The sequence below is a fragment of the Astatotilapia calliptera genome, chromosome 6 (assembly GCF_964374335.1).
Source record: "Astatotilapia calliptera chromosome 6, fAstCal68.1, whole genome shotgun sequence".
Lineage (NCBI taxonomy): Eukaryota > Metazoa > Chordata > Actinopteri > Cichliformes > Cichlidae > Astatotilapia > Astatotilapia calliptera.
In genome coordinates, this window is record NC_137427.1 from 7,733,038 (window position 1) to 7,750,430 (window position 17,393).

General features: G+C 40.3%; 2 protein-coding genes across 3 annotated transcripts; both read left to right on the plus strand.

Moving 5' to 3' along the window:
* Positions 1-5,434: 5,434 nt before the first annotated feature.
* gpr78a (G protein-coupled receptor 78a) lies at positions 5,435-7,920 on the plus strand. Its single transcript, XM_026169234.2, has 3 exons — positions 5,435-6,456; positions 6,641-6,754; positions 7,162-7,920. Exons 1-3 carry the CDS (start codon positions 5,783-5,785, stop codon positions 7,403-7,405), a joined length of 1,032 nt encoding a protein of 343 aa, XP_026025019.1. The 5' UTR covers positions 5,435-5,782; the 3' UTR covers positions 7,406-7,920.
* A 497-nt stretch (positions 7,921-8,417) lies between these two features.
* On the plus strand, positions 8,418-15,806 carry cpz (carboxypeptidase Z). 2 transcript variants are annotated; one of them, XM_026169938.2, is made up of 13 exons: positions 8,418-8,765; positions 9,234-9,266; positions 9,917-9,968; positions 10,130-10,452; positions 10,554-10,769; positions 11,319-11,554; positions 12,979-13,140; positions 13,502-13,660; positions 13,742-13,877; positions 13,999-14,138; positions 14,471-14,570; positions 14,727-14,872; positions 14,976-15,806. In XM_026169938.2, the coding sequence occupies exons 1-13, from the start codon at positions 8,672-8,674 to the stop codon at positions 15,177-15,179; spliced, it is 2,001 nt and encodes a 666-aa protein (XP_026025723.2). In that variant the 5' UTR covers positions 8,418-8,671; the 3' UTR covers positions 15,180-15,806. The 2 variants fall into 2 exon arrangements, with proteins under 2 accessions (XP_026025723.2, XP_026025724.2); XM_026169939.2 differs by having other exon boundaries at positions 11,319-11,515.
* Positions 15,807-17,393: the final 1,587 nt, after the last annotated feature.

Sequence of the window (17,393 nt, forward strand, 5' to 3'; positions counted from 1 at the left end):
GTGTCTTCCTGGCTGACCTAGTTTTGGGCCATATGTTTGCATTGTTATTGTTTTCTCTCTCTCTCTCTCCTTCCTCTCCTCTGTCTGCCTGAGCAGAGCTCATGTTGGGCTCCGGCCCTTGGCCCACGCACCTGGCATAATCAACCTGCCGCTGACCTGTGTGATTGCCGAGCCACTATTTAAAACAGTGGCTCAGTGCGCTTCTTAGCTGGATCATTGAGTAACCTTAGTAATCGTTGTTTCTGCAACCCTACAGTGGTTTCTGATTGTGCTCTATTTATGAATAGATTCCCAGACCTGTTCCTGTTTCCTGTCCTGTCCCCGAGTCTGGCAGTGTGGCGTGGAGTTTATTGGAGCGTAAGTGCCCGAAGAAGAGTTTGGAACAAAGTGTGGAGAGTGTGGGAGTGGAGTGTGTTTTGTGGACTCCTTTCCTTTCCTTCCCTGGACTTCCTGACCCGTCGCACTGTATATGTCTTCACCTGGTGTTTCTGTATAAATAAACTATTGACTTTTTTATTCTGAACGAGCTATGCTCCAGAGAAAAAAGGTTAAAAATACTTAATCAACTTAAAAACCTACAGGCAGACTGTTTTATTACAAGAGACTCATGGGCCTGTAACAGGTTTGAATGATGTTTCCTAATGTGTTTTCAGCCTGTTATAATTCTTGACAAAGGGGAGTAGCAATTTTAATACATAAAAATATTAATTTCACAATACTCGACACAGTTATAGATCCAGAGGGCGGATTCCTAATCGTTAAACTATCTATACTTAACGAAAAGCTATGTATTGTGAGTATAAATGGTCCAAATGTTGATGACCCCTCATTCTTCCACTGATTTTTTAGTACACTCTCTGAACACTTAGATTGCACAATCGTTCTTGGGGGTGACTTCAACCTGGGGCTAAATGGAAAAATTGATAGGCTCAATGCAGCAGGAACTCAGTGCAATTGGCAGTCCACAAATATAATCAAGCAGTATATGAGCGACTTTGGTCTTTGCGATGCTTGGCACTCCCTTCACCCCTGCAGTAAGGAATATACAACAGACTTAAACTTAATTATGATAGCGCAAAACATGAACAAAAATTGAGGAAGGCAAGGACTAAACTGGGAGAAAAACTAGAAACAAGTAAAAAAAAGAAAGCAGACGCCTAAGATGTGAGGAATGCCGCAAATGACACACAGATGATTCAGCAACAAACAGAGGAAGACAAAGGGCTTAAATACACAGAGGGATAATCAGGGAATGAGACACAGGAGGAGAGCAAAGCTGGGAGCAATCACACACAACGACACCGATAAGAAGCAAAACTGAAAACACTAACATGGGACATGAGACCGTCAAAGCAAAACAGGAAACAGTAGACAGCCACAGAAACACGGACTTGACGCTGAAACAAGGAGAAGCACAGACATGAAAACATAACTTGACTAGACGTGACACAAGGAACACACGGGAGGCACAGAGACAGAAACCTAAAGACCAGTCGCAACTGGTCGCAGCAGATGTCCGCCCCTCTCAGAACCAACCAGGGAGTTTTTCCTTCTCGCTGTCGCCAAAGTGCTTGCTCATAGGAGGTTATTTGATTGTTGGGTTTTTCTCTGTATGTGTTATTGTAGGGTCTACCTTACAATATAAAATGCCTTGAGGCGACTGTTGTTGTGATTTGGCGCTATATAAATCAAATCTAATTGAATTGAATTATAAATAAGCAGAAAACAATAGTGAGAATAAAAACCATGAGAAACAACAAATCCAAGAATATAAATTGATCAAAAAACACTGAGTCCCAGACCCAGTACTGTGACATGATGGCCCCTTTCACTTGCATTGACATCTTTTTGCACCTCATATCGATATTTCTAGTGAACTGCTCTAAAATGCTAATTCAACACTCAAAACCGACTCCAGATTGATCTTTAATCTCTTTAATTTTTTTTACAATACAATACAATGATGAATGATCATGTTGGTCATTTGTCATTACTTTTGAGCCACTGAACATGGGGAACCATACATAGAAGGACTGCAATTCAATAGTTTTTTAAAACCTTCTGAATTAAAGCTGAAAACTTGCATTGCAATCACCTCACAACTTTATTTATTATTTACTGTAATGATATACAGAGTCATATGAAAATTTAGCCTGTTATTAGTTTTATTTCATTTATCTCTATTTGTAAACAGTGGCTTTCAGATTGAATGGGGATGCTTGGCTTGAATATGTGCTTGCTGCACCAGAAGCCTTTAAAATTGCCTTTGGCCCCCTGAGGCTGCATCACTATATTAGCTGATGTGTTGCCAGATTGCACATTTATTTAACTGTGCTACTGACTTGTTGTTTATTGTAGACTGTACTATTTTTTTGCTCTTAATTATGATGCTACAACACAACAGTTTTCCTTGTAGAATCAATAAAGTATCAATCTGTCTATCATCTATCTGTTGGGTGAAATCTAAAAACAACAAATAAATAAATATCTGCATCATTTTTACACTTATGTATGAATACATAGATCATAGATTTCACCTGAGTCTGTATGCTCTGACCTGGATACACATCATTAGAAGTAGTTTCACTCCTGTCCCCTCCTTTCATTAACAAGTGTAAAAAGAGTGACACCTTTAACAGTATCGTAGAGTCACTGTTAACATGTGACTCAGAGTGAAATAAATAGGAAGGTAGAAGAAGGAAGGAACAGGAAGACTGACAGAGAACCTTGGAGAAACTGATGGCCTGTGTGTATCTGGACATGTGAGTGTCTGAGTGAGTTAGTGTTTGTGATTGTTCTGTAGCTCAAAGGGTCACGACCTGTTCATTCACCCAGAATCTCACACTCCAGAAACAGTCACCCTGACATTTGGTTACAGTCTTTGTCTTCTTGGCAGCCCATCTCTTTTTCTCCTCTCATGACCATCAGCATCATTGCTGAAAAGTTATCACAAAGTAGGGGCATGCTACCAACACCACCACAGAGCGCCTTCCTCTTAGTCTTTCTAATGTAGAACTGATTTTAATAGAGCAGACAGATCAGGGTCATAGCTGTCAAAAAGGAGCAATCTTCTTCTCTCTGTCACTAGCAGCCTATAGTACTACACCAAACATAGTGGAATAAGCATGTATAAAAACCAATGGGTTTCATTTTAAAATAGGCCAAGTACACCTACAAGGATCCATATATCAGAATGATGGAACCTAACATAAGAGATAAGAGACTGTCCTTAAACCACTGTCACGGCATCACAATGAAATTTACTCGTACTCAAACAAAAAAGCGAAAACTTTTAAATAATATAAATACAAACTCTCAAACACTTGAATAAAAAATATTAAAAGGAATACATACCTCATATATACAAAAGACTTGTGTGCAGTAGTAATAATGAAGGCTACATTAACAGATGGATGCATGGACAGAAACTAAAAATATTGTCATATTTTATGGGGAATTAATGAAGATGAAGTTAAGGTGAAGAGAGAGCTCTGTATTATGTTGTTGACTGTGGGAACTGTGATGTTACGTAATGGCGCAGATACTCACAGCATCTCTCTCTCTCTCTCTCTCTCTCTCTCTCTATATATATATATATATATATATATATATATACATAGCAGCCAGAGGCAGTGGCTCAAGGTTGAGTGGGATGCCTGCCAGTGGGACTTCTTAAGTGCTTCCCCATCACTATTCTGATACTGGCATAACAGCTTCGCCATCCACAGAAGCCCAGTGAGAATATGAGATCACTTAGAGGGTTGTTTCTGAAGGTAATTTCTCCTTCTTTCTCTTCTGCTATTTCTCCCGATATTTCTTCCTTCTTCTTAGCAACTGAGAGGTGCTGGTTTTTCTTCACAGCAGTTTAGCCATTCGATTACACACTCAATAACAATAATACCACTGAAAGCAGCATGACAAAACACCAAAAGAAGAAAAGATATATCACTGGGGCTATTGCAGCACATACTGTAAATATGATCTTCTAGAAACCTGTTAATAATTGAATATAAATGTAGCCTTTGGGGACACAGAGGATGAAACACATGAAGAAAATAGGAAATAAAATACAGCCCACTTGCATGCCCTAAGATAACATAAACTGAATAATGTGTGCATAATGAGGAAAAAGATGTCCATCAGTCACACTCACAAGCCCGCGCATGTTTTTAGGCTTCAAACACATTGTGTTTGAACTGTGCTTGAACTAACTGTGCAGGCATTAGATTTTACATGTGACAGGAATTATCCATGTAACCTTAAATCAATGTTAGCACAGAAAACAGAATACTGCAGTTCAGTGCAACAGACCTGTCAATACTGCACTTAAAGCACTGTTATTGGTTTTCACTGAAGTGAAAAGGGCTTTTTTCTATGTCAAGATGGAGACATGTCATTATTGCCAAAATGAGAACAAACTAAGCCCCAGTTACAGCCTCTGAGTAGGAATATGTAATCAGGCACAGTAATGTAAACTCAAGCTTATTTCCACCAACTCGTTAAAGGGGTAATATTTTTCTGTTTTTACTGATGATTAAAATCTATCAAAGAGTTCAAATGGAAATACACTGCCCGTAAAGGCAATCTGAAACTGCACTGTGTATATAAAACAACAACCAGCATCTTTTTTTCTTCATTTCTCCCACACGTGTTCCTCCTCCCCCTCAATCCAGTTTCCCTTCAGCTTTTCAGGTTCCATCCGTCTTCTCTTAATTTGCCAGCTCTTCTGTCCTTTCAACCTGCCTTTGTAATCCATATGATCCGTAACACAGCATATGATGCTTTCAAGAAGTGTACTTAAATGAACATGCGGTGGCAAATGACTTCTTGAAGGTATTTGAGGACAAATCAAAAACAAATCAGTGCTAAGTAAGATGAAGTTCAAAGAGTGATGAAGACACCAGAGATCTTCTGTTGCTATGGAGATGTGTGTGTGTGTGTGTGTGTGTGTGTGTGTGTGTGTGTGTGTGTGTGTGTGTGTGTGTGTGTGTGTGTGTGTGTGTGTGTGTGTGTGGTCCCGATATTACTCATGTTATGGGGACCCAAATCTGCTTTCACAGTTACATCATGGTGACAAAGGGTTGTTTGCTGAGGCAGGTCATTCGATTATAAGGTGAGTATGTGTTTCATATCTAGAATAAAAGGTTAGAGTAAGGCATGAAGCAGCTGTGGTTAGGATGAGTCAAGCTTTTCACACACACACGCGCACACACACACACGAAAAGCTCTGCTCTCCTTCCATAGTTACAGACAGCACAGCTGAGCTTTTCTTTTGGGATAAAAACTTAGAGCTGGATGCAAACACAACATCCTCATCTCTCACATTAACTCTTGCCCGCATGGATATTGTTCAAGCGTCACATGAGCCAGTCACCGACCGCACGTGCAGGGCGCACGGCATTGCCAGTGAGAGAGGAGGCGCCGGATAGTGCGCATGATCGCGAGTAAGCGCTGAGACCACCCGGCAATCTCGTGTTATCCTTTGCTCAGCTCTTCAATTTGGACTAAACTACTGTCATTAGTGGAGAAATCGGCGCGATCAGTAGTATTTGAGTTCCTAGAAATCTTAAACAACTTTTAAGTTATTTATCTCAACACTGACGTGAAGGTTTGTTGAGGCATTTCAGCACCGGACAGCGCTTTCTCTCTGCTTGGCTCACAAGTGCGCGTCTGGCACGTGGCAATGACTATCCGTCATAGCTGGTGGGGGGCAAAAGGAGAGAGCATGGCGGACTCTCCATAACATCCTCCCCACAGCTGCTGCTAACACGAACCACGAGATATGAGCATACCGGAGTTCCTTCTGGAAGTGTCCATTGTGATAATAGCTGTTGTTTCTCTGCTGACCAACTTGTCGGTACTGCTATGTTTCGTTCAGAGCAGCGATTTAAGAGCCCATGTACCAGGAATCTTTATGATAAATCTCTCTTTATCTAACATCCTCCTCAGTATTATCAACATGCCTGCCACTTTTCTGGGGGTGGTCAGTGGCGCAAACCCCTTGGGGGACTTGTTCTGCCACGTCGTCAGCTTTGCCGAGACTTTTATCACCAGTAATGCCATGCTGAGCATGGCGGCGCTGAGCATGGACAGGTGGATAGCGGTAGTATTTCCTCTGAGATACTCCAGCAAGATGCGCTACAGGGACGCTTTTCTGATCGTGGCCTACTCCTGGCTTCACTCTCTCATCTTTTCTCTCACTCAGCTGATGATGAACTGGGGAGGCTACAGCTACACTTACGCGTCATGCACAGTTCACCTGGACTTGGACCAGGTGTCTCAGCTGGGAATCTACGCCACCTTCACAGCGCTGTTCCACGGTAGCAGCTTTGCGCTCTGCCTCCTCGTCTTGTGCTTCGCTTACCTGAAAGTTTTGAGAGTGGCTAAGTCACACTGCAAGAGGATAGATGTAATTACAGTGCAGACTTTGCTTCTGTTGGTTGATATCCACCCCAGGTAGAGTGTTTTCTTTGAAAAAAAAAAGTTTGACATGCCTCTGATTTCAAAACAGCTTAATTGGATAAAATAAATCTCTACCAGTTACGCCATACTGAAAAAAACGGTTGCGTAATATTAGGTAACATGTTAATGAGTTTATTAATTATTAATGTCAGAAATTAATGTGGTTTTTTTTTATCAGTGTGAAGGAGAGGTGCCTAGCGCAACGGAAGAAGAGAAAGCAGCGCGCCACTAAAAAGATCTGCGTCTTCATTGGCTCCTTCATCCTCTGCTTTTCACCATATGTTATCACCAGGTAAGCCTTCCAGTGTAGTTAAGTGGAATGGCAGCATGGCACCAAGTCCGTTGTGACATTTGACTGAACTTTGTTTTAAAATGTGAATGTCTTCTATATTTTATAATATTAAGTCGCGAATATATCTAGAATGTATACATCTTCCTTAAAGTTGAGTCATTACTTCTGTAACACAGCATCATAATTAGCCCTAATAAGGTTTCATTCATTGTATGAATGTTGCAGTGGATTGCATTAGACCCTTTATTTGAACAGTAAAAATATAAAACAACTTGCCTCTGAACCAATATAACAGGGGAAGAACCCCCATGAAGGCAACAGATGCCTTTTGTTGTTTCCATAACTTTCCATGCTATAAATACACATCCGGGGAAGTGGAATTTACTTTTTCTGTCTTACTCCCACAGGTTGGTGGAGTTGTTGCCCTCTGTGCGCATCCCTCGTTACTGGGGCATTGCCACCAAATGCTTGTTCTATGCCAAGGCTTCCAGTGACCCATTCGTCTACTGTCTTCTGCGGCAGCAGTACAGGAAGGTCCTGGTTAGTATTATCAGCCGAGTTGTAGGAAAAGATCACTACTTACTGTCTGTGACCAGTGCAAGCAGCACATTTGACACCACAGATGACAGCTGTCTTGCCAGGATTACTTGAGCTTGATGTGGTCATTTTTAAATGATTTAATGCTTTGATCTTTTTTGTAAAAGGTCAGTCTTTAAAGTCAAAAAGGTCAGCAGATTGAAAGAAGTCAATGCCTTGCTCAAGGACTTTTTAACAAAGAACTGTGTCATGTGACTGTTAAAGGAACATTATTTTCCACTGGGAGAGCTGTGAAGGACACATAACAATTCATACTGAACGGCACCTCTCACGTCCGATGTGTGCCGAAGCCTTTTCAGCCTCTACAGATTGCTGTTTCCATAGGGCTCATTAGTTTGCCTGCAGATGCACAACCACATGAAAACTGCAACATGTTTAGTACTGTGGAAATGTATCTATAAAGTGTGATAACACTGGATTTGTCCATTTGCTCATTTATTATTGTTTTATGCTTACATTTTGTTTGTGTTAATGACTGAAATAGAGTGCAAAAATAGATACAAAGAAGATGTGTGAAATTGTTATATCAGAGCACTTTCAAAAATAAACTCCACTGCCACAGATGAAAATCGAGTCTTCTATTTGAGTACTTAAAGTGAGTGTATACTGCAATACTGCATCAGTCTAGACTAGTGAGTCAAATATTATGATCGTGATCTTTTATTAACTGATATGAACTGAACATATTTTAAACTTATATTTCCACGTGTCTCTGTTCATGCATAAAAATCAAGAAGTATCCAATATTGAACGGTTAAACGAAAAAATTAGAAACCTGTGATCTAGAATCTTGTGAAGCTATCATACTTATTTTTGAATCTTTTGCTGCTACCTCTTAAGCCCATGGAAACTGCTGCTAAGCACTTTAAATCCCTGTTACAGCTTGGTAATGGCTTATTATTCTTACCAAAGCCGGGAATACGAAGGTCGGTGAAGATTTTCAGATTACCCTAATGGTGCAAATCTATCCATACACTGGTGTGTGAACAGCCTCTGCAGCGCTATTATGTCAAATAATAGGCAGAGACACAAACTTTTCTTACTCCCACCCCCACAAGCCACGTTTCTTCCTCGTGCCCACACCCCACATACACACACATACGCGCACAGCACTCTGTGCAGTGAAATATGATCGGCACAGCCGCGCTCCTGGTTCGCCTCAGTTTTTACAGGTCAGGGATGCACCGATAAAACAAAGGAAGGAGGTTTCCGTCCTGTGGGTGGTAATTATCATCCAGCATAGAAAACGAAAAGTGGCAGCTTCAAACACACACTGCCACATCACACACCGAATTTTCTGGCAGCGCAAAGCACTCCAACATGCAGCTAGGACTTTTGGTAATGTTTCTTTTCTGGGCGAAAACTTCGTTGTGCGTCCCGCAGCAGAATTGCCATCCAGGAGACGAGTATTTAGGTAAGGTCATCTGGTCCAAACAAATACGCGTACCGTGCAAACCCAAACCTGTGATGCATGCTTAGAGTCCGTGGGAGTTAAACCATGTAACTTAACGTCCACACGGTTTAGCTGATAGACTGCTTTCGACTTCCGATGTTAAGTTACCCGGATACTAATTCAAATAATTTTAAGGCCTACCTATTCATTTTAATTCTCTGCTTCGAGACAGCTAATAGGCGCTTTTTTAGTCTGCATATTTCTCAGTTTTATTACATAATAGCCAAATTTGACTCTGCAGAGACGTGTAAGGGAGATTTAAGAATAAATGTGTGTGACAGACTCATGGCCAGCTGCTGTTTGTTTCTGAATAAACGGTGATTTTAAATGGAGTTTCTTCTTTGGATTATTGTTACGATGTCTCCATCTAGCGTTCAATGAGCGATGTTTATATATTTTTGAGTTTGTATTATTTATTTTTTTTCACAGGAAGATGCAGCAACAGTGCATATGAAGAAAAACGTATGTGAATTTTTTTTTTACTGGACAAATTTTTAACTGCATGGATTGAATAACGATTGGGTAAACCTAGCCGTGGAGCATGGCCTGACCTTTGAGTCAGGTAAAACAGAAGAGCTGTACCTAGAAGATGCAGCATGCATCTGCTCCAGATAGATGAGACAGATCTGTAATCTCTGACATAAAGGAAAAAAAATGCAGTACCAAGGCTCAGCCTGTATGGGAGGATTTGTGCTTGTCTATTCTGTGATGAGGTACTATATCAGACAAATTAGCAGTTTTCCCACAAAATCTTATAAAAGCAAATGGTGCTTCCCCCCCCCCCCCAAAAAAGTGAGTCCCATTGACTCTCATCCAAGAGACAGTGAACAAGTCATAACAAGTCAGGGCTAATGGCACATAATCATACAACATCAGAGCTCTGAAGGCTGGTGAAAAACTCAAACCATGTAATCCATATGAACTGTATCCAAAGAGATAAGGCATTATCTTCAAACTACTTGTAAATATGTGATTTACAGTATAGTCTTTATATTTGAGCACTGGCGGGGAAAAAAACATGTAAAGAATACTTAAAAATAATGATTTAGTCAAACCATGTGTGTCCTCTTTTTGACTCCTTATCTTTCTTTACATCTATTCTGCTCCAACAGCTAAATGCACAGAGCTGAACCTGGGCTATTGTAATGATATGGAATACTCTAGGTAAGTAACAGGGCTTGGCCAAGAAATCTGTGCCAACAAAAACTGTAACTACACAACGGTCTCATAAGGTGCTGTTTTTTTTTGTTTTTTGTTTGTTTTTTTATTGTTTTACATGTTGATGTAAATCATGCTGTTAAAAATCATGTATACATTATATCCAGAACCATATTCCCTAACATCCTTGGTCATCGGACTCGTTTGGAGGCAGAGTCAGGGGCAGAGTACCTCCTCCTAAGTGTCATCCATGGCCTTTTGAATGGGGAGTGCTCCCCTGAGATTCGTCTTGTAGGTTGCTCAGTACTGGCCTCACCCTGCAGAGATGACAAGATGGTCAAACCCTGCCGGAGCACATGTGAGGCACTGAGGAAGGACTGCACACATGCCTTTGAGGCCATTGAGATGGCCTGGCCTTATTTCCTGGATTGTGACCGCTTCTTTGCCAGTGACCAAGAAGGCTGCTTTGATCCTCTGGCAGGGCTGAAAGGTAAAGGTCATGTTAATGCACTGTATACTGCCTGAGTAAGTCTGACGCTCTTTTGAAGCACTCTTCTTGGCTTCCCCTAAATCTTGGTGTCCCTCCTCCAGCCAGACAGGAGCAAGCACTGTCCAGTCTCTCTCCTCAGGAGCCCAGTACTATCATTCAGTTCACCTACACCTCCAATGCACAGATGTACAGCATCCTGAAGAGAACAGCAGCCAAGTGCTCTCATATCTCCCACGTCTACAGCATTGGACGGAGCACTGAGGGCAGGGATCTACTGGTGATTGAGTTCACCAACAACCCAGGACAACATGAGCTATGTGAGTAAGGAAGGTTCATGCAAATGTATGATGTTATTTTAAAAAAAAAAGGTTTTACCTCTCTAAGACTTGGGGAAAACAAATGGTCAGATATTTTACATACAGCATTGCTATTTGTGATCTTATCAGCGAATAGCACCTCCTATCAGCTCTGCAGGGTTTTACCATTATTTAGCTTGATGTCTTAAATGCAAGATCCCTTACTCATCTTTATTCGTTTGGCTTTATATTAGCCCTCTTAAAATTGTTTCTAGCTTTAGATTTTCTACACTAAATATATATATTCTCAATATAGTGTCAGCTAACAAGCCAGGTGCTTTCTTTAAAAGTAGATAATTGACACAAACATACCTGAAAGGTTATTTTGACCCCCTCCCCTCCTAGGTTGTTTAAACATACACACACATTTATTAAATTCATCAGAACAACTACCTAAATACATAATTTGATTTGTGTTTATTGCTTGTTCTGCTCAAAATGGCAAAAGTTTAAAAAAATAAATAAGAGAATGCAGATTTAATGATTTGCACTTCTGTCCATGAACTGTAGTAGAGCCAGAGATCAAGTTGGTGGGCAACATGCATGGCAACGAAGTGCTGGGCCGCCAGCTGCTCATCTATTTGGCCCAGTACCTGTGTTCGGAATATATCCTGGGAAACCAAAGAATTCAGACCATCATCAACACCACTCGCATCCATATTCTAGCCTCCATGAACCCCGATGGCTATGAGCTAGCCGCCTCAGAGGTAGAGGATAACAATGACCCGGAGCTCATCAACCATGAAGTAAATATTGTTAACAGAAAAAAGACAAACTGTCATTATCCGATCTCAATTTATTAATTGATCTTGGTCTATTTAGTCTGCTCAGCTTCAGGTGTGAAGGTGGAAGAGTGGGTCAATCTGCTAAGAACAGCTAATGCACAGAGCTTTTCAATGTGGATTGTGGACTGTGAAATTTGAAACCTAAGAGGAAACTTTTAACTATTTAATACATAACCGTGTAAGCACAGAAGCTCTACGAAATGACTCCAGGCTTCCACCTCCTACCTCTTTCTCTGTCAGCCTGTCTGCTTGTCTGTCTACATAGTCTTGTTGCCCAGGGCAAGTCCACCTACTCCCAGACAAATGCATAAACTTTGATTTGAATTTGCCAGGGTTTCAACATTTCTGAAATTAAGTGTGCATACATATCATAGCTGGCAGTGGGAAATCTGCATGTACCTTGCTTCACTTATCTAGCCCGTTGAGCAGTTGTAGAAGTCTCTGAGCTCTGTTTATTCTGGCATGCATTATGCTGGATTCTCAAACATGGCGAGACTTCTGTGCTGGCATCTCTTAATGAATACTCGGAATAACAACACTGGTGGTGGAACATTTATTTGAAATGTTGCATAGGCATGCAGCCTTGATGTTGTGCCTCTGCATAAAAAGAATACACTGACTGTCTCCATGCTTTAATGTGTGTATCATCTGTTTGATACAGGATTGATAAAAAGATTATGAAGTCCACTGTTAGAACTGCCATTGTCATTGCATGTACTGTGCAGTAATTTAAATACAGCAGCACCCACAAACACATTTACTGCTCTGAGTGATTTATCCAGAGAGCATGATTTAAATACAAATGACAGTTTAGAGTGTATCACACATTTTATATCAATATGACCATATTTTAAATGTTATGTACTGCATGTAGTGTGGTAACTTTCCATTTGTATTTATTTAAAAAAGAGAGAGAGAGAGTTAAAACAGAATGTTGAAATATTTGTTCTGTATATGGACACATATACATAAATGTTTACAGCATGTAACAATTTAAATAATCCAAAAAAATAACTTTGTTGATTATTTGGATGAGATAAAGAAATTGTTGTGCTCATTCCAATTTTATTGCATGGTTGTGCTTACAATGACAATAATGCTTATCTCATCTCATCTTATGTTCAAGACTTAATGGTTTCTGCTTCTATTCGCTACTCTTTCTCTTGACGGATATATGATTTTGTCTTCATGTTAACAATAGAATTAACATTCATAGTCTAACATGTTCCTTCTTGGATTCCTGACTAATAATCATAATATCTTGCTCTTAATATAGTCACGGCACCTACTAATGTCTGGACATGACATCGTTACAGTTAATGTTGTCATCAGTCTCAGCAGCCTTACACATTTTAATGCTTTTAGTGTGAATCTAAATGTTTCAGGGTCACTTGTTGAATGGTTGGACCAATGGTCGAACCAATGCCCAGAATATTGACCTGAACCGGAACTTTCCGGACCTTACGTCTGTCTTGTACCGGAATCGACGCAGCAGGCACTACCGTACTGACCACATCCCGATTCCCGACGCATACTGGTTTGGGAAGGTAAGAAGGCAGTACCAGAAAGTTGACTCTGTTCCTCTGGACGTAGAGATTTTTCAGTGGCAGAAACGTTTTGTCAGTCATCCAAATGACTTCTTCAGTCCCAGCGGACTGCAGGTTTCCCCAAACTTATTACCAGAACATTTGCATAATGACTGAAACTAGCAGTTTTAGTTTCTCACACTGAAAATGCTACATCCAGATGACCAGAAGCAACTTTTTAGGATTTCTGTACATGGATGATTGAGCATGCATCAAGACTTAAGAAGGTAGTACTAATTTACTAACAATTACCAGAAATAATCTCCAGCAGTTATTTCATATTGGCTTCCAAAAATGATTCAATCTTTTCTTTTTACTGTAGGTGGCACCAGAGACTTACGCAGTGATGAAGTGGGTCAGGTCTCTGCCTTTCGTTCAGTCTGCCAGCCTCCACGGAGGGGATCTGGTGATCTCCTATCCATTTGACTACTCTAGACATCCTCTTGAGGAGCGGATGTTCTCCCCCACTCCAGATGAACAGGTAGGGGAGTGGAATTTTATAGATAGCAGATTTCTAATAACAATCAATGTCTACCTTGGCCAATAATCTGCCAATGCTCAGGTCTTCAAGCAGCTGGCTCGCACATATGCCGATGCTCATGCCACTATGTCAAACAATGACACAGAGAGGTGTGGTGCCTCCTTTTATCGAACTCGGGGGATTATCAATGGGGCACTGTGGTACAGTTTTGCTGGTGGTGAGATACTTTTAACTCCACTCCTTAATTCTCACAGCAAAAGACATAAATCAAAGTTCTTTGCGTAAATTTTTTTCCCCCAAGTTTCCCACAATGTGTGCACCTCTCCTACTTTTTGCAGGTATGTCAGACTTTAATTATTTACACACTAACTGTCTTGAGATAACCGTGGAGCTTGGATGCGACAAATTCCCCTCAGAGGCTGAGCTTTACCCAGAATGGAAGAGGAATAAAGAAGCTCTCCTCAGTTTTCTTGAATCTGTAAGTGCCACTTTTTTTTTCTTAACTGTGAATAAAAAGAAATATCTGTTCAAATAATAATATTTCAAAGTTAAACAAGATATAGTAGCATGTTCATAATCTATATGTCATATATATATATATATATATATATATATATATATATATATATATATATATACTATACTATACTATACTATACTATACTATACTATACTATACTATACTATACTATAAATCATCGATGGTAAGTGAATTGCTAAATTATAATGTTGAACGCATGGATAATTACTCTGTTCAGGAAAAAACTACGCTTGACAAATCTTGCCATTGTATTCCTTTTCTCTAAACAGGTCCACAGAGGAATAAAGGGAATAGTTAAGGATGGTAATGGTAATGGAATAAAAGATGCAACAATTTCCATCAGGGGTGTTAGAAAAGATGTCACCACAGGTATACATAACTATGTCAGTATTTGATGTGTTGGAGTCTTACTTTTGTAAATGTGTAAATTAACCTTAGACAATACACATTTTACTGATTTTCTTCTTTTAACTTTCTTCACTTTCCCTCCCACCGTTCTGCGTCTACTTATTGCCTTTCTTCCAGCTGAAGATGGAGACTATTGGAGGTTGCTTAACCCTGGAACTCACATCGTGACAGCCACAGCCAAAGGATACTCCAAGGTCAGCAAGAGAGTTTATTTGCCTCACACCATGAGCAAGGCTGGACGTGTTGACTTTGTCCTGCAGAAGGTTTGTCTTCAAAGTCCCGCTGTACCCTCTGTACCACCTTCTTTTAAATATTACCTCCTTCCTCACCTCTGCTCTAACATTTTCACTCATGTCCTGCATCCAGGTTCCCGTGGAGCCCGATATTGATGACCACCTCTTCCCCACATCAGACACATGGGATCGATTTGACCCCTACAACCAGTTTGAGCAATACAGGGATCCAGATGTGGGTGATAGTGGGAGAGAGAGGGAGGAAAAACCATGGTGGTGGAACTACTTCTCCCAGTCTGGTATCTCACCTCCAACCTGGCTGCTGAGAAATGTGTAGACACATTTGGGACAATAAAGATCCTGATTACCACCTCCACCACATAAGGAGACTGGTGAAGGACCATTTTACATCCAGTCCCACTGGTGTTCTCAGAGGCGTTTATGTAGCAGGAGCTGTGACACTAACCAGCAGTAACTGAACACATTGCAGTACTTCCTGTAAGGATGTGAATTAGCATTTTTTCCAAGGGGCAACACATTTAATTTTGGGCTGTGAGTGAGATTTGGGGGCAGCATTGCTTTGAAGCAGCATTTACTGAATAATGAATGAAATATGGATGCCACAATCATCCCCTAAAACCTCATCACAATAGAGAACACAATAGAAGAAATGGGACTTGATATTTTGCTTACAGTTTTACAACACTGCATCTGCACACATTTGTGTACATTAAAAAATGAGTTGGGATTTGTTATGTTTATTTTTTTATGGGCATGTACAAGTAAATTTCTTGTAACATTTATCCATATTTCATACAATACACAAAAAATGTAAGCCCACTGGATCAGTAACAGCATGTGACATAGAGCTTGGATTAGCAGCAACACTGTGCCATCTCAAAACTGTAGAAAGCCTTGCTTTTCCCCCACAAGCATAACAAATAAACAGTGAATATTTCTGGCACTCATTTGTTTCAATGAATCAACTTCGGGGAGTGGTTTTCGCATTATGTCACTAGAGGGCGCAAGAGAACATATAATGGCATTTTCGTCGACTTCAACAATGAATTCTCTAATTAGCGTAAAGTCCATTTGTATTCTTCATTAAAGAGTTTATACATTTATTTATCCTAGTGTTTAGTAATTTGTTAAATGTTAGAAAAACATTTCACAGTTCAATTAAATTTCCACACTTTGATTTTTCTGATTTTTCTGCGTTGAGTTAAAGCTCCATGCGAATCTCAGGAATACCCAGAAGAGAGGATAAGCTGTCACAGTGAAGTTGTTTTTATTCTTATGTTTTTAAGCTATCCAGCGGAAGAACATGTAGCGCTGGTGTGCAAGTGCGTCCTGTATCCTTGCGCCTTATCCAGGTGCTCTGTTGTGATTTTTAGCATTGAACGACAGTTGTTTTGCTAACAAACTCCGTAGTCATATATGTAGTACCACAGTTAATGCTGCCAGCTGCTCCGTACATTATTACTCTTTGCGTTTCTGAAAGGAGAATGTGAACTGACAGTTGGCAAGTTATTGACTTGTATCTGCGAGAAAAGCCCAGCGCAACAATGCTATTTTTCAGTTTGACACATGACTTTCCTTCAGGTGCAAACTTTAAGGTGATATAGGCTATGTTCACACAGAGGTAAGTTGCGCAATTCCTAACAATTTGTAGGCATATTTAATTCAAAACAGATTTAATTCTCCCCTTTCCAGGTTAAATGCTTTTCACCTCTGGGTAGTTTGGTTGAAGTATTGTGGGTTTTGTGGGAAGAGTTGTTTAAGCGTGCACTTCCCCTCCATTGCTCTTCTGTTCGGGCCTATAGCCTATAAAGTAGAAATAGTAAGTACTAGTGATACTAATACAGTGAAGCAACCTGAGTTGGGCTGTGTAGATTTTAGAAACACTCTTCTTCTGAGTCCTCACTGAACTGTGCTGCTGATATTAAAGCAAGAACACGGTTATACTAGATGTAAGTTTCTCTTTTTGAAAAGGCCATATTTGCATCATGCTATAATTTTTTTCTCTTTTTCCAAGGCGGTGTGTTCCCAGATGCCTCCTCCTTATGTTCCTGGAGTGAGTTTCCAGCTGGCAGTCTTCCACTAAGGTCTCTGGCCCTCTCTCTTTCTCTGGCTTTCCCAGTGCACCATGTAGTCACTTTCAATCTGACTGCATCAGTTTCTTCAACATAACACTTTTTAACACTCTGCATATATAATGCAAATGCCAAACCACTTTGCTCTGAGCTTCCTCTATCCTGCTCTCGTCCTCGCCTTCCTTTCCCTCTGCGTCAGTCAGTCTTTCATTCCTATAGCTACAGTGGGGCAAAAAAGTATTTAGTCAGCCACCGATTGTGCAAGTTCCCCCACCTAAAATGATGACAGAGGTCAGTAATTTGCACCAGAGGTACACTTCAACTGTGAGAGACAGAATGTGAAAAAAAAAAAAATCCATGAATCCACATGGTAGGATTTGTAAAGAATTTATTCGTAAATCAGGGTGGAAAATAAGTATTTGGTCAATAACAAAAATACAACTCAATACTTTGTAACA

Coding starts and splice junctions, on each gene's coding strand:
- gpr78a (XM_026169234.2), top strand. CDS start 5,783: ATGAGCATACCGGAGTTCCTTCTGGAAGTGTCCATTGTGATAATAGCT. Junction 6,457..6,640: donor TTGGTTGATATCCACCCCAG/GTAGAGTGTTTT, acceptor TTTTTTTATCAG/TGTGAAGGAGAGGTGCCTAG. Junction 6,755..7,161: donor TCACCATATGTTATCACCAG/GTAAGCCTTCCA, acceptor TTACTCCCACAG/GTTGGTGGAGTTGTTGCCCT.
- cpz (XM_026169938.2), top strand. CDS start 8,672: ATGCAGCTAGGACTTTTGGTAATGTTTCTTTTCTGGGCGAAAACTTCG. Junction 10,453..10,553: donor TCCTCTGGCAGGGCTGAAAG/GTAAAGGTCATG, acceptor TCCCTCCTCCAG/CCAGACAGGAGCAAGCACTG. Junction 13,878..13,998: donor GTGGTACAGTTTTGCTGGTG/GTGAGATACTTT, acceptor TACTTTTTGCAG/GTATGTCAGACTTTAATTAT.